Consider the following 17,444-nt stretch of genomic DNA (forward strand, 5'->3'; position numbering starts at 1 on the left):
AAGATTAGAGATTAGATCCTTGTGCTAATGATATGTTATTCGTACCCAGGAAGGACGGAGTCCATATGCCACAGATACGGGGGCCTTAGTTAAGGAATGCGGCAGCCAAACAAAGGGCCATTTGGGACTTACATATAGGATGAGAAGGAGGCCGCTCGATATTAGACTTCCTCTTTAGTAGTCAACCTGTGATTACTACCACCCGGTACTTTCAGCTATATCAAAATGATAATTACTCTAAGACCTTGTTGAGGGCTTGATAAGTCACTAAGCCGTTTAAAGACCTATACTTTCGCGACAAAGACCCAACAACTGTTACCGTTGCTATCACCTGTCACGGTCTATGGACCGATATGAAGCTTCGGCTAGACCCTCAGCTATGGAATACTTTGGAAGGTTACAGAATATCGTGGAAGGTTATGAGAACCTTGTCGGCCCTTACTCAATGGAAGCTTCTGGAAGAAGACTCACATGTATTTAAAGATGAGAAGGGCACCACTCTTTCCCAGAATGGATCTTCTTTCCTCCAGCTTGGAATGCTCGTAGTAGTAGGCTAGACCAATGGCACCGACCTTGTCCTAGACCCTTACAAGAACAGGGGACAATGATAACGGATTTGTCATTATCGAAGCTTTTGCTTTGTGCCACAGTTGGTTGCCCTGACCCACTCGTAACAATATAGTGGTTTAATCTTGTATATTTAGGCCCCAGTTACTGACAGCTGTCCTTTGTATCTAGCATTATGGTTATGCCCAGATTGCTTTCAATCACGGACTTTGTGACGTATTTAAATTTGAACAGTCTGGGGAAGTGCCTAGGTCAATCCCAGTCTGGCGGTCGATGCAGGAAGAGAATTTGCAGCGATCTTGAAAAGGCCAGCTTTGTGCACTTCGCAAGCGCTAAGCTTGACGACATCGTAGATGGAGCCCTTTGCAGGCTACATAAGTCTCAAACGGAAACCATAGTGTCCAGATGGCGACATCGACTTTTTCAAACTAGCGATGAGATTCATAATGCGCGGAAAAGAAGGGACATGCTTCAGCACACGATTATCCGCAAACAGTATCTCCTGTCGGAACAGCGACAGAAGAGCAAGAAGTTGAGGCTGCAGCGTAGAATGCAGTTCAGCTTGCACAGCCACGAAAATCGCGGAATACCAACGAAAGCTACAACGGCAGAGGTATTCGTTAATGGACAGTAAAAGGTCCTTCAATTGATGCGGGCTTCCACAGAAGACGAGGAGAGCGGTGTGGGGTCCAATCACATCCTAGATTGAGCTATTGCTTTGAGCTATCTTACTTTATGTCATTAAGAGCGCCTTTCTTATGTTGAGTCATTAACTAAACCCTTCCTAAAGGTTACAGCCAAGCTACTATAGCTTATCAAAATGACCTAATTGTTTTATACGTAATTAAATAAGTAATATGTTTTACTGTAACTATATTGTGGACATTTGATTTAAGTGGCTAGGAAGAGTAGTCTATAGATACTTACGTGTTTAGCATGTTACGAGTCGACATTGGACAAATAGATAAGCAGCTATATATAAAGTCAGTTGAAGTCATTCTATTAATCTTAACGGCATATATAGTGTGTCGTAATTAATGGTAACCGTTCCTTGATGTAGTGTTTTACCTAGCCGAACACAAGATATATAGATAATGCGCTAGAAACCTTAGAGAATAATCTTTAGGCGTTACGTTTCTCAGAAGCTGCCACGATGAACACGGCGCAAGTAAGCCAGCCCCCATCACCCACGAGTACATACTCAGATGAAACGTTGGCAGAACGGTCTCCCGCTGCATCTTGGTCTCCAAGCTACAGCGTCGCCTCCACGTTAGTGGAGGCCACCAATGCCACCGACGTCGGCAGAAGTGAAGGCCAAGAATTTATACTGTCAGAAATTCTAAGACCCGCGTCGGCACCTCTGGCGGAAGACTCAGCACTCAGGATTGACCAACGTCTATCGGATGAGAATGTGCGGTCTCTTATGTCAGCCCGAAGTTTCGGGTCAGACGACACCGCAGTTAACTCGTTGTCGGGGTCGTGGTCTTCTGGTCGCAGCACGGCGACAATTGCGTCCACGGCGCAAGAGGATCTAGAGAATGCTATTATGAGTGGCGACGTGGTTTAAGTGGAAGCTCTCTGTCTGATGGGTGTCGCCTTGTCCGAAGACCGTCTTTTCCTTCTTTACGAGGCTTGTCTTAGAGGCCCACGTATAGTGAACGCATTAGCCCTTCATCCGGCACATGACTTTGCCGGGCGTATCGGCGGCCCCACAAGCGATTATGTCTTTTATATGGTCCTCAGAACACCCGCTATTGACTTCATGAATCTTTGGGCAGACGGTGCTGGTGCGGCCTTGTCAATAAAAGAGGCCGTCATCCGCCTGCTCCTTGAGAAGGACATCGATTTCACCTTACGAGACAGGCTAGGCGATACGATACTTCACACTGTCTGTGGCGATATAGGCACGCTTAACCTACAGAAAGAGACAGAGGGGTTCACTTTTCTCGAAAGATTTCTTGGGGAAAGTGATGGCGGTTAACAGCGAGACTGTTGTGCAAACATGCCGGTCTATGATCAATCTTCAAAACTCCGGGAGAATCAAGGAGGATGGCATGCGCCAAAACTTTTGGCATACGCCCTTGGGCGTGGCCATTCTGTATAATAATCTCAAATGCGCCAGGCTGCTCTTAGAGCACGGCGCTCACCCACACATCACGGGTGAGTGGGGCGAGCCTCCGATCTACTTTGCGGTGCGCAACGACAGCACGGCCGCCGTCCGACTGCTCCTTGCGTACGGCGCAAGGCCGACTACTTCAACGCACAGTTTGCCATGCTCTGCGGCAATTTTTGAGATTATCGACGATGACCGCAGAGGTCATCATACGTTTAGAGAATAAATTACATAACGTCCCCCACACACTTCCCGGCGCCCCAATTTCGATGTCCTTGTCTACATTGACACGTACCAACTTCAACCAATATTCATAAATATAGTATTATCATGCCGAAACGATGCAACCTTTTCTGCCGATAGAGCTTCTAGACACGCTGGACTGCTATTCTTAAGTTCGCCTGCTAATTGGTAATACTTATTATTAAAGCTCTTGTGGACCTTCTGGAAAAGCAGGCGCTCTATATGCTTATTATTATCCAGTTTGTCGAATGGACTGAGCTGAACCTAAAGCTCCTCTCTTCTTAGTGGCTGCTTATATACCCGCCACACGTTTTTTACAATCAGTCAGGTCAACTATCTCTAGCACAAAGCAGAATCGGAAGCCCTAAATTAACGAGCACGGGACACAAGAACATCTAAACGAAAGTTTGAGGATAAAGATACAGATATAAAAAGCGACAGGACCATTAACGGACAGCCTACAAACGGAGCAGAGGTAGAATAAGCAAAATACGTTGCTCATAAACATCAGATAACTAGCTGGACTACGTATTCATCAGCAAAGTCGGGCAAGAACGGCGAGGATTCAATACAGTTTCTAATACATCTAAACACAAAACCTTTTTTTTTGCACGATATCTTACTGTCATGTGGATGCATGTTTATATAATTTGCTGGAATAAGAAAGTTTCACCTTATCCACCGCCAAATAAGCTATTAGGGTCTCTCTTTATCGTCTATATCTCAACACACTTCCATCAGAATTAAGAGATACTCAAGTTTAACATCGCTATAGATATCGCTTATATCTATCTTCAAAGGGAGAGATAAACTGCAACATCATCCTCATATTACATCCTCGTATTTTCGCCGTTTCTCTACTGTTATCTCTCCAAAGCCGTGCAGTGTCGCAGACAATGGAATTATATCTGATACCCTCGGCCACTCACAATAGCTCATCCGCTTTCTCCGAGACAGTTTCTTCCCCTAGTTCGAAGACGGTGTGGAGTGGTTCGAAAAGCCCGAAAACGGAATGACACTCTTTAAGATATCCTAATGACTGTAGCTCTTCATCTCCAAAACATCTCGGCTTATATTATAATAGGGCGTTATTGATTGGCGCCTGAGACGTCACATTCGAATGACAACTACCCTCTCCGTGGAAGTATAGACAAAGGATCAACAATTGGTGGACAACGTCGTGGGGAGGTGTACTTTGGCCCTGAAGACATCTCGTCAGATCAACTGGCGGCATTCTGACCTCCAGTAAGGCTTTGGCCAGGTGCCAAGCATTGGCTGCAGCACTCGTGGCGGCCGCGGTCGAGCTCGAATTCAGGTAGTTCATCGCATGTACACTTAGCGTCGCAACAATGGGAGAGCGTAAAGCAGCCTCCCACGCGAGGCAGACGTCCGCACCGTCGTCAGCAAAGAGGTCGTAGTCGAGAGCTTCAATCAAAGCGGCTTCATACAGCCTGATTGTGTCTTCGAGACATCCGCTGGCGTCTTGGCTCACCAGACTAAATAGCGATTCGCTCACATCTTCGGTGGCCGATCGTTGCTCCATCAACTTAATCGATACAGATAGAGCAGCGCAAATTATGTGGTCCGATATAAAGACCCTCTTCTGCTCGAGAGTTCTCAAGTAACCTAAAGCGCGGACAAGGGATACTTGATTGTAATGAAAGGACTGTCTCGATAGCAAACCAAATAACCTGGTCGCACGGCAGCCGTGTAACCACATGACAAGGAACACAGACGATACGGCGTGATTTCACTGTTATTACCTGGGCTGCGCACCCTTTTATGCGACGGAGTACATTCTATGAGGCCTTTTAGGGCGGTGATTATCAATGTAAGCTATTCTCATAGGTTGTCGGATGAGAAACGGCTGACACCCCCATCTATCAGCCGGATCTCTATGCCGATATAAGCTATGAGTGATAATTCTAGGCTGAAGACTAGTACTACGAATCTTTCCACGTCGGATCACTGGAACATTTGTGGTTGCACTGGATCCGTTAATCACTTACCACACCTACCTATGACTATTGAAGCGGTCACAGGACTACAGAGTAGTCAATCGATTACGTCCTAAGCACTTTGAGCACTTTAGTCACCTCTATTAGAGACTTGACGTGTTATGAAACCATGGTATTTGTGTGTAGCCTGACCACCTTTGTTTTGCTCGCCAGAATCCAGCGTTCGAGAGAGGACCCCAAGTATTTAACATTACAAGTCCTCCATTGCCACGAGAACATATCTGTCCCCCAACTCGCTTCATCAAGCAGAGACATGTCTCCTAAGCACTTGTGCGTCGTTTGCCATCTGCCGCGTTCGAAGTCCTTCCATGCAAAATACGCCGCACAGTCGGGCGACAAAACTTCTTTTGGGGTTTGTAGAAGATGCAAAGAAGGAAAGCCAGTTGTCATTCAGATACACCACCACCACCATCATTATCATAGCGCGTCCCAAGCCCATCACCACGATCACACAGAGCGGACGGTACACAGTGGCAATGTTTCCCCTGCGGTCGTCGAGCTGCCCGCGACTCAACAACCGCAGTATTCTTTCAACTATGAGTCTCCCCCTATTGTGGACATGAGCAATAAGCCGTCTGTGTCTGCTACTTATCTCCAATATAGATTCGCAAGTTGAGATAGGGAACCCCAGACTAGGTTGTATGTATCTCTTAATACAATCCTATACTTTAACTTTTGACGTTGGTCTCCCCATCTGTATCCAGCGACGTGCGACGACAAGGTAAGGTTCGATCCAGACTGTAACGCGGTATAAAGAAGCTGAGCAGAAGTCCAAAGCCAGCAACAACGGCAAAGACGGTATGCACACTCTTGAATGCAAACGCGTAGGCCCTTAAGATAGAGTCCTTATGGGCGCCACTCGGTAGACTGCGCAGTGTGGCAACGTACTGTTCGGCATGGTGCGCTACCGCAGACTGCTCTTCCGGTAGTTTTATGGCCATAAAGTTCTGGAAAACTGATGACCCAACATTTACCCCAATCGCCGTGCCGAGGGTCCGGGAAAAGAGGTACATCGCCGCCGACCCCCCGGCGCTCTCTTCTGGGGTGCTGACACCAGAGACGAATGTTTGCGCGTTCAGTACAAACCCGTGGCCGACCCCCCCAACCATAAGCGTGCATACCCAGAAGACAACAGAAGTGCCGACGCCCCACATGATAAGCAGGACAGACGTAACCGTCGTCAGCATCCATCCGACCCAGATCGCCCATCGGTAGCTATTCAGCCGACTGATCATAACGCCAGACACAATAGACCCTGGAATGAGAAGGACGGAGACCGGTAGCATGGCCACTCCGGAGGTCGTTGGGGTGTAACTTAGGACAGAGAGGAAATAGAACGGCACGTAGTATAGTTGGCCGTATAACTATGTGAGATAATTGTGTTAGTAGATAACGGCCAAATCATTTTTGTAATGTCAGGGACGTACAATCAAACCTTGCAGAAAGCCCAGAATGTAGACAAGTACCGAGTTCACACTAGTGAACATGGTTTTCTTCAAGAAGGGATGACTTGCGTATCGGGCCTCGTAGATGACCGTCGCAGCCAGTCCGACGACACCCAGCGTAATTGGCGCAACAGTCTGGGCGCTTCCCCACGCAAATTGCACGCCACCCCACGAGATGCCGACGAGTAGAGAAACCCAGGACGCCGTGAAAAGAAAGCCCCCCAGCCAGTCGATGTGTGTGATTGCAACAGTCTCGACCGGTTTTTTCAGTTGGCAGAATAGACTGAAGAAGGCAAGACAGTAAGCGCAGATCGGCAGGTTGAGATAAAAAAACCCAACGCCACGTCGTGTGTTCAGCTACGGCGCCGCCGATAATTGGCCCAGATATCGACCCGATCGCCCAGGCCCCTCGGCTAGTTGATGTGAGCGATTGTTAGCAATAGGGCAACAGAACATGATAACGACAGTATCTAACGGCAATGGTATGGTGGACCTTACATAATCCCATAGAACTTGAATCGCAGACGTAAGGGCACGATGTCGGTGAAGATGACGAGACAGAGAACGTACATCCCACCAGCGCCGACACCTTGCACCACGCGCCCTGCAATCATCAAGGCGATCCCAGACGTGAAGCAGCACATCAAAGTGCCCGCAGTGAACAAGCCAATGCACGGGAGGAGGACTTCACGGCGTCCAAAGACGTTGCTGACAGACTCGATGAACGGCATGACGACTGCGCACGAGATCAAGTACGCCGTGCCGACCCAGAAAGCCTGCGTCGATGTTCCACCAATATCCTGGATGATGGCCTCGTTGTTCTGTTGGTCTGTTACGCAAGTCATAGCGCCAGCATTGAGCGCCATTGACTCACCGAGAGCGAAGTGACGATGATGTTGGCGTCCAGGGCGATGACCAGGGACATGATCGACAACGAGACAAAGATGGCGATCTTCCGGGAAGACATGGTCCAATGCGGCGGAACGTCGGATTGAATCTCTGCTAATGCAGCCATGCTTGCGAGTGGATGAGTGTAGAGTAATAGTGCAAGAAGCGGTGTGGTTTGAAAGGACGCTTCGAATTGGTCTGCCCTAGGCGGTTAATAGGCGTAGCAGGATGTCTTTTAATGACTCGAAGCGCTCCACTGCAAACTGAAGACTGACAGTGGACTTCTATCTGGGAAGATACAATAGCCGTTGATTGAAATGTGAAGTGGCCACATTGCTGGGCTGTTATAGAAAACAACACGCGCATAACAACGCGACCGTATCATAGCTGTTTTCTAACTCATCGTTAGCTTTTTCTGTGACACCCCTGCTACAGGTCTCCAATACTATCCATGAGATCTGCGCTAGAGTTCTACAGCAGCTACAAACACAGCCTATTTGTTTATTTTTAGCATCACCACATTTGGGATATCGTGTTATTGCAAATGAACATACCTTCTTGGTAGCGCCGCTACTATGTGGAGTCTGGTTGTGTGACCCTATCAGTGGCTCGATGGGGCAGGCCATGTTGTTATGTTATGTTTGCGACGAACAGCAAGAATTCCCGTGCAACGATAAGCGGATAGAGCTGGATTGAGGTTGCAACGTTGTGATTGAGAAACATGGTCCGCCTCGAGGGCTGAGTGCCGATTTCGTTTCAGTTTTTGGGGCGCATGTTGGAGCCGATATAGCGTCAACCTTTTCCTTCATCAGGTCTATGTATATCAATCTGCAGTAAATCAGATGATTCAAGATATGCATGGCTTAATCATTACTATAAAGATAAGTGAAGCGGAGGTGGTCGGTGCATCATGCATACCGCGTTTGAAACGTAATGCACAGCCGATATATCCTGGGTCTGTCAATATGAGTACTATTGGGCACACAGTATCTTCCTCTTCTCTAAGAGAGTATGGGTCTCTTCAACCGGCTAAACCGCCAGACCGATCACGTAAAAGATGAATGTTGAAGCACAACAAACGCATCGATATGTAGCGTTAGAACAGTTATCACGCTCATGCGCTGTGACCGACAGATGTATGCTGCCTGCGAGCAGATTTTGGACCGCAGCACACATGCTGTTTTGTGGGCTTGCTACAACTTTCGATGTCATGATCAGGTCGTCGTTGATGTTGTAGGAAGAATGGATCTTCGAGACTCTACAAATAATATTAATGAGTCCTTTAAAGACAGCCCACTAAACAGCCGTTTATTTTATTGCGTGGCATGCATTTCTTGTGGCTCTTGCATCTATACACTATAAAAAGAGTAAAATAAAATGTATCAATAACACCTTGGACCCATGCTGGTACGCAGCAGAGTATGAAAATGAGCGGAATCTCTGCGCGAGCCATTAATAGAATCATTGAATGGCGTGGTGGAGATGGCTTTAGCCGCAAGGTGCTCAACCACCACGGTTGTTGAAAACTTTGCAGCGTGAGTTACGCTGAAATGACAACGACGAATAAAAGCCGATCGAGGTCGCAGTGAGGGTTCTGGCAAATGGATCCAGTAAGAACAATCTTCCCGATCACCTTATAGGGGGATGTTTGCTTTTTCTTAACGGGCAAAGAGACCATCCCGAACCAACAAAACGACTGAATCCTCCGACTGCAAGCACGTTATAACGACCACAGAGCTTCAGACGGTTATGTTGGCGAGCTAGTATGTCGTGGTTTCAATTGGTCTTGAACGGAAGATAGGCTTGTGTATGTACTGTAAAGTATTCAAATTCAGCAATGCTGAATGACTATCTTGGGACAGCTCTTCCGCTAGGACTTAATTTTGAATTGCGCGACCACGTTCACCGGGTCAGCCCCTCCGTACAAGAGTAGCCAGATATACATAGATAGTAATAGTAAATACTTCGCAAACAAATACGTAATATACATATTGGCTGTTTGTATTATGCCTTATTAATTGCGCATGAACAGGGAAAGATGTCGATATTTCGAGAAACTAGTACTAAAAAGACTGAGTCAACACCTCCGACCGTTGCGTTCCTTACTACGTATACTTAAATATAGCTGTGAACTTGAAACAACTGGTTCATTTTACCATTAATACCACTGCAAGAGCAAAGGTAAGGTTAGGTTGAGCCTAAAAGTAAGCAGAAGCAGAAACAGACGCTGATAGCTGTCATAAGACATGCAAACTGGGGCTCTCTACAGATTTCCTCATGACTGAATACCTGAAACACCCCTGCACCATTCTGAAACCGAGTGACAGTGTTTTAAAACATAGCAGATTCCAGAGCAGGTACGAGGACTGCATTTGGTTTGGCATTATGGATATTGTTCGTTCTGCTGACGGTCTATATGTATGTCGCTATCGGCGTCACGTTTTAGCTTCTTCATACTTCACGCAGTTTTGAACATGACTCGAACCACAGCAGAACAGAGGCGACGCAATCGAGAAGCACAAGCAAAGCACCGCAAAAAGGTGAACGATGAAATGAAAAGGCTGAGGGAGAGAGTCACGGCGATGGAGAGGTTCGCCGAAGACGTCGCAGAAGCCGTACACTGCAACGACCTGCCGCAGCTTATGCATCTTATCCGGGACATAAAAGGATCTTCGGTACAGACAAACGTAACAATAGGGCCGCTAGCACAAGAAAGCGAGACGCCAGCGTTGCCAAATCTGGAGCCACCTGTCGAGGTGTCGTTGGTGGGGCAGTCATTAGAGAATCCGTTCTCCGTCTTGGAGAGCGTACCATTTTCTGACTTCGACTTCACCATACCGACCTTTGACTATCCTCCTTTTCCACCAATAGGCTCACAGGACCTATTTGGAGGAGGCCAGTGTCCAATGCTAGCTTGGGACTCATCAGCTGTCATTAACAGCGATATGCTGTTGCCTCAAGTTCCCCTTCTATCTTCACCTTGGACCTACCAAAATCTATTAGCTAGTATATAAGTACAGTAGTGTTAAAACCTAATAAACTACGTTATTTGGGTGATAAACCTTCTAGTAGGAAGCATATCACGTAGTTATGCAATAATTCAGTTCATCAGTTACGAATTTCTATAACACGGCCGGTTAGTCAAGTCAAGCAACGCTGATTGCTGTCGATTGTCTATATAAGGCCTCGTATGACACTTACATTAGCAAAAGATGATGTTCGTTTTTTTGATATTTGCCACCACGTTGCATGCACAGAGCGTTGTTCTAACCATCGTCAACAACTCTAGTGACCATACTATATGGCCCGCTATAGAGGGTTCTCCGTTATCGGAGCCCACTCTTAGCGATGGAGGCGTCGTCTCCGGCGATCCCCTACCGGAGGGCCTTGCCTTGTTAGCTAACTCAACAGTCAAGGTTGCCCTACCTCAAACAAACTGGTCCGGTCGGCTCTGGGCGCGCCAGTACTGCTCTGCGGATGGAACAGGCTGTGTTCTTGGAGACTGCGGCAGTCGAAGCTGCTGGGGCCGGTCCTCAACGTTGACCACATTATTCGAGCTAACGGTCCTCAGTGACAAGATTTACTACGACATCAGCCTCGGTTTGTATAATGCACAACCTCTTTAGCTAAGGATTATATGTTGATAAAACTTAGTCGACGGATATACCTGCGGCATCACAGTTAAACCGGACGACGACGCATGCGAGCCTATTACCTGTGTGGCTCCGCCTCATCTTGGGATGGAAGATCACCGGAATCGCACGGTATGCCCCCAATCCAATCTGATTACTGACGTGCAGACAGGTGGCGCTCCGATTGGCTGTAAGTCTGACTGTGCAGTGTATGAAACCGACGAATACTGTTGCAGGGGCGAGTTTGACGCCAGCCGTTGTAGAGCAAGCAACCCGTGGTTCAAGAAGACGTGTCCAACGGCGTACAGCTTTGCGTATGATGACAGAGATGCCACATTCACGTGCGGCTTGCGCAACATGACCATTTATTTTGACTGTGGAGATTCTGTGCCTCAATAATGAGCACATGAAATCGGTAGATGTACCGACAGCATACTGAGACAGTTATGGATACTGTGACCTAGGAGGAACGCATGTTCTTTCACCGGACATTGTGGTCTGTCAATGCCTTTTTTCTAGACGGAACAATGATACATCTTTTTGATACACAGCCTGCTGATATCGCCTATGGCTGTTGGTCTATCTGGACATGCCTCCCACGTAGCTTATTATTTTCTTCACGCCACACTCCTACTGCATTCTGCGTGCTTGACTCCAGATTCTCACAATCGCCTCGAGGTCATGCGAGGCTATCATCCCGTCCGTCTGCGGCTGTCCAAAGAAATCTAGTAAATCGCCAGCGGCGACGACGGCATCATCTACTGACACACGGTTGTGGGGGTGGGGCGGATTGAAAAACCTCCCGGGTCCGAAGTCGTCATTGTTACATGGTTCCTCTTGTGCGCGCTCCGAAGGATCCTGGCCCCATTCCCATCCGTCCCGTTCTCCATCATCAATATCTTCTATATACACGTTTTCTCGACGGCCACTTGCGGGACGTCTGCATTCCTTGGTAGGTCTTTTCGTCGGCGTTTCTTTGGGCAACGCCCGAAATCTGAAGTCTCGATTGGCAAGTCGACTTGACCTGTTGGTCCAGGCAGGGTTTGACGCAGGCGTTGATGCGCCATCACGTGGAACGCGCGCAGTCGATATGGTAGACTGGTACTGACCATCCTGACAAGGCTCAAAGGTTACCTGGTCATGTTTGCCTATGCCATAACTATTGAGTAACGCTGGGTCGACTAGCTGGTCAATTGGAATGCGGTTTATGTGGTTGTGAAGGAGGTCGTCGCCAGTCAAGTCCAGTCCCGTTATGTCGAACGCTTGGGACATTTCCCCGTTATGGAAGAAATCCTCGTGTTGGTCGCTGTCGTGCTGACTTGGGAAACCATGTGGCTTAGATGCAAAAAGGTAGGAATGCTGTGGAGGACCAACTGAATTTGTCGGCCATTGCGCAGGCGATCTGTCCCCGAAGAAGGGAACTAGGGATTGATCGTCTATGGGGAAGTCGTCCATAGCGCTTGAACATCTTTGCTGGTCTCCCAATTACGCCAGTCGACTGACGGCAACTATATTATATATGCGCCGCACAACTGCAATACATCGACTGCGACGCTGGAGAAACCGGACTTCCTGGAACACCAATTGCTTCCTGGATCGGCTTTGCATTTCCATCGATCGCTTTCGTATTGGAACTTGGTGCGCAACGGAATGGGCAACACCAAGCTCGTTGGTTATGTCCGGCGCATGGGTGGTGATATCACGAACCACTGCGTCGGGAATTGGTGACCGGGGGCGAGCAAGCAGGTGGCGGGCTCGTCATGCTGCTGGTGGTGAAGACGAGCAGCGTCGTGAGCGCCGATGGCCAAGCGTAGCGAAGGGGAAATGGCCATCCATATAGCAAGTCAAGACTTGTGGATGGTGACAGTATTGGCGAACCAGTTTTTCAATTTTTAGCGAAGATGACATTGCCAGGCGTGAAGCGTCTTGTAACTGATCTCAAGCCGTCCGCGGCGTCGGCTAAACCTCTCACGTGATTTCGACCATCTGCACGGCGTGGCGTTCAATTTATGTGATCGCCTGGCCATCAACTATAATAGTCTCGAGATAGCTGCGTCGTTTGCGTGCTCGTCCTGTCGAGTGGGGAGTTGCACGGGGATTCCATGCCTCGTTTAGCAGCTTTTGATGTGGTCCAGGATCATCGCTCATGACTCGTTGTTTGTTGCCATTGACGATACCAGTAGGTCGGCCAAGTCCCAAGAGCTCAGTCTTAATCGAGACTTGCTAGGCGGGATGAAAACTGCTGTTTGGGCAAGGAGAAGATCGGTCGCGGGCGCTGAATGAGGGAGGGCACCACCCGCCCGTCAGCGCGCAAGTCCGATGCAACAATGTCCGCGGCTGCGGCGGCCGTCGCGGCACCGTCAACCCGGACCAACCACGGACACACCCTGGAAGATGCCGACTCCGGCCGCTTGGCTCAAGGGCTTTCGACTGTCATCAAGCTCCTGGAGCCATCGGTAAGAATGCTATCAACTGACTTCCGCATCGCCAATAGTTTGCCCATGTTGTGATATATCAGCCTCAACCTGTGGATGATTCAGACGATGGCTACATGACGAAATCTTATTTGCTTGAATCAGAGAAATTGCTGCTGTCTACAAGCAACAGCTGTAGGGTTACATCGCTCACGTGGCGCGATATTAACGCGGGTTGCTGTGAGTTAGCCGTCGCACATTAGCCTTGGATGCGTGAGTAAACTCAACCTCGTCTTGTTGGTGCAGGGGCTTTGAAATGACCAGCCGTCTCAAAACTCCTGCACCGATTCCACCACAGCGCTGACGTCAATGAACAATGTCTCAGACGCGGGCGTAGCTTGTAGACGTGTGGAAAAGCTCCTCAGTCTTCTCGGCACTCAGCACAAGGGCAATGCGCCATATCCCGCGGCATCCGCAAGTCAATGCCTCTATAGCGAGCCACGCCAAACACCATGGCAATCAAGCGAAGAGACTTATGTTATGGTCGTGCACCGCGTGTCGGCTGATTAATGTTGCTATGGCGTTGGTGCGGTCGGCTTGATGCGGCCGTCTCGGCGCAAAGGATGCAGGATGAATTGTCACTTACATTAACGTTTCTGCCCGCATCGAACGATGGCAGGGCTAGGCCCTGTTCCCTGTTAGTCCAGGCCCTTGTAGCTTCCATGGATAATCGTGGAAGCCGGCACCATCGGAAATGACAGTGGAGCAGCTGGAACGGGCGCTTAGAGACTGGCAAGGATCTTAGCGCCGCAGTTCCTTGGTCTGTGGTCAAGTTTGACGCCTGATCTAATCAGGTCGACCGTCGCTTGCGCCATTAGTCCCTACCCGGGGATGGTTTCCGGGGTGGTGTTATTCAATATTGAGCTCTTTCGTTCAGGTTTCGCTTCTGCACGCTTCACCAATGATAGGGACAATCGAAACAAGGGATGACCTCCGGGCCATCAGGGGTCATTGCGCAGCCCCATCGCCTGTCGTCAATCTTGGCGTCTTCGGGTCTGATCATATCGCTCGCGCCGTTAGTTTCTTCCATCGGCACCCTGCCAATCCCGCGTGTGCCCTGGTAAGAAAAGGACCAGCCAGAACCCTGCGTTATTTCGTCTGACAATCGCGAGGACCTTACACTCCAGTGTGCTCATTCAAGCTGCCAACTCAGTCGATGCGCTTCCTTGTTATGACTCCTGGAGAAATGTGCAAGGGCAGCATGCTTATGACGTTATTATCCGCCGGCCGCTCGCTGCAAATATGAGATGATTTCAATTCCAATGAGAGATCACAAGGATAGCTTTGCGGAATCACTAATTCGTCTAGCCATTAAACATCCCTAGTCACCTACCTGGGCGAGCGTTAAATAGCGCGCCAATGGATAAAAGGGGGAGCACTGGACCAGGCACATCCTAACGTGATCAGGGACAAGGTAGGTTTGTCGACCACGTTGATAACAAACCCCCATCAGTCCCGTCACCGTCGTCGATTAAACTAAGCAGCGTAATGTATACTAATAGCACGATATCTCGCAGTCAGTATAATGTTTTGAGAGACCTTATTTGATACCCGCCCATAAAGCATGACCAATGAGGAACGCCCCATAGATAGATAGATACTGGGCGGTTGGGACCGCACCTTCATGTGCAAGATCACGGGAACTTATAGAGATCTCTCGGGAGACAGAAGAACTACAGCGAAGGTCACGTAAGGATAAGATGAAGGGTTAAATCCACATACCCAAGATACAACACCCGTTCAAGAGACAATCAACTTCATAAACATTCCTCAGACACTTTAAGCTATCGTACAATGCGAATGCCTAGCTAGTCTTGTGACCGGTCGTTACAACCCTTGAAGACTTAGATCCACTCAGAACGACTCTACCACCTTCGATGCTGTTATACGCGTCATTTCTTAGCTTCTGTTAGCAGACCCTCCGGCTGGGTTAGCTGACCGTAACACCAGTTTGGGTTCTGGCTAGTATAAACATGCAGTTAAACTCACTGTTCATATGAATGAGAACTAACAAATAACCTTACATAGAGCCAATATAAGCCAGTCCTTTATTATCTAAAATTGTGGATGCTCTGGATCCTGCATACTCACGACTTTAAATATTTATCAGTTTCCGTCTTTGTAGTTTCTGAGCTTCGGACCAATCAACAACCACGTCGAAGATGCCTAAGCGAGCTGCTGGCGACCTTTCAAGCCCTGCAGATATACCCATGATAAAAAGACGGAAAACACATCTCTTCGGCATGAACCAGCTGCATGACGAGTATTCGGAAGATATCATAAAACACATGGAAGATATAGAGGCAAGTGCTGTCCCAATAGGAGCGAGTCGCTTCTGGCATGCTGACAAACACTAAGTCCGAAACGACGCCTGACACACGCTGTATTTCAGCCGATATAATGGAAATGAGACCAAACGTTATTCGATCCCTTATAAAGATTCACGACGAACTCACCTTGCTTCCTCAGACGCTATTTTTATCAGTTAATCTACTTGATCGATTTTGCTGCAAGCAAACTTTCTGCGGGCGGGTTTACTACGAGTTAGTTGGCTACGCTGCGCTTTGGATTGCTTCCAAATTCGTTGAAGAGAAGGACCGAATACCACCAGTCTACCGTATTTCTAATTATATTCCTCGAGGAATGTATCAAAATCACGGGCTATTTTTTCGGCTGGAAATCTATATGCTTAACGTATTAGAGTGGCGCGTTAATCATCCAACCCCGTGGTGCTTTATAGAACGGTTTTGTGTCGATGATGGTAATGAAGCTAAGATTAGGAAGTCTGCGGTTGACATCTGTATAGCTATGCTGCCTGACAGCGAATGGATGGATACTCGGCCGTCTGTTATGGCCCGTCATTGCATGTTACGTGTCTGCAGTGGCTCACTTGGCTACACCAGTTCGCTTTAAGTGTTTCTTTGGCTTGTCAGCCCAAACGACATAACAACAGCACTGGCCGGATAGATGATTCATTGGTATAAGCCTCAGCTTCATTATTGCCATCCGGGATTTTACAGTTTTCTTCAATATTAGCCAACTTAGCACCACACTATGATTGATCTCAGCACATCTCATCTTCCTATTATTGTCCATTTTATCCCGGAAGAGCCAGGATTCAAGGTATAGCAGCACAATGACCTGCTTTACCTTAAATGGCTTTGCAAGAATCTATGTGTAGTTAGTGGCAAACACATTATCTTAACTCAGACTGCTAGCTAAGTGCAGTTAGTGGTTCAAGTTTGCTACGTTATTTGGCATTGACTGTGTGACTAATGATGACATGAATGCTCTACTTTCTCTTATCTGTTGAGGGCGGCTGTGAAGCGATACGTCTGTGAGTATTGCTTCATAATTGGCAGCCTGCTTACAGGCGTCGGTTGATCTGCGAGCGCGCAAGGGAACATCGCAGAAAGTGAGGTCAAGCTAAGCCCCTAATTATGTGTCATGCTTCTATTATCGCCAATTAAAAGAATAGTGTATTTGCCCGCTTAGTTTGGAATATTCTCTTCTTTATTCTTCGTATTTAAGCCGGTCTCTTAGGAGTAGGGCAACAAGGGATAGCGGGCAATGAGGAGGCAGACAGGCTGGCTAAGGAGGGGACAACTCTCCAAGCACCCCGGGGCCAACTGGTCACTCTGTCGGGCGTTAAGAGACTAGCTAAGGAGCGTCTACGCGCCCAACGTAAACAATTGTGGGCGCAGGAGCAAAGGCTCGATATGTCCAACTGGGGTTAGAGGCTACTCTCACCTGCCCCCCTGAGCTAGCTCTACCACGGGCTACCCTTCATGATCTCCTGGCAGCCCGATCAGGCCATGGGGACTTCGAACAGTACCATAAACGCTTTAACCATCCCGAAGCACTACTTACCTGCTCCTGTGGAGAGGCAAAAGAGGTAGGCCACCTAGTCTACTGTCAACAGACCCTAACGAGGAGGCAACTGTAGCCTACCCTCTACCCTTCTAGTCCGCTTGAGCCCATAGGACCTATGGGATCCCTCGAGCGGTATTTCAGGGGGCTACTCACCGATCCTCAAGGCTTCTAAGCCTTCCTGCGCGTGACAG

The 17,444-nt window shown here is 48.3% G+C and overlaps 2 protein-coding genes across 2 annotated transcripts; one reads left to right on the plus strand and one right to left on the minus strand.

The window, feature by feature from the left end:
- Positions 1-5,609: 5,609 nt before the first annotated feature.
- On the minus strand, positions 5,610-7,401 carry FUS6-6 (Efflux pump FUS6; the record flags this gene model as incomplete). The annotated part of the gene is made up of 5 exons (XM_066153714.1): positions 5,610-6,305; positions 6,369-6,669; positions 6,731-6,799; positions 6,885-7,207; positions 7,261-7,401. The coding sequence occupies 5 exons, from the start codon at positions 7,399-7,401 to the stop codon at positions 5,610-5,612; spliced, it is 1,530 nt and encodes a 509-aa protein (XP_066007091.1).
- Positions 7,402-10,486: 3,085 nt separating this feature from the next.
- CGGC5_v017050 (Pathogenesis-related protein 5) lies at positions 10,487-11,267 on the plus strand (the record flags this gene model as incomplete). Its single annotated transcript, XM_066153715.1, has 3 exons — positions 10,487-10,874; positions 10,929-11,038; positions 11,115-11,267. 3 exons carry the CDS (start codon positions 10,487-10,489, stop codon positions 11,265-11,267), a joined length of 651 nt encoding a protein of 216 aa, XP_066006915.1.
- Positions 11,268-17,444: the final 6,177 nt, after the last annotated feature.

Source organism: Colletotrichum fructicola (assembly GCF_000319635.2).
Source record: "Colletotrichum fructicola Nara gc5 chromosome Unknown KSG_Nara_v1_contig11, whole genome shotgun sequence".
In the NCBI taxonomy this organism is placed as follows: Eukaryota; Fungi; Ascomycota; class Sordariomycetes; order Glomerellales; family Glomerellaceae; genus Colletotrichum; species Colletotrichum fructicola.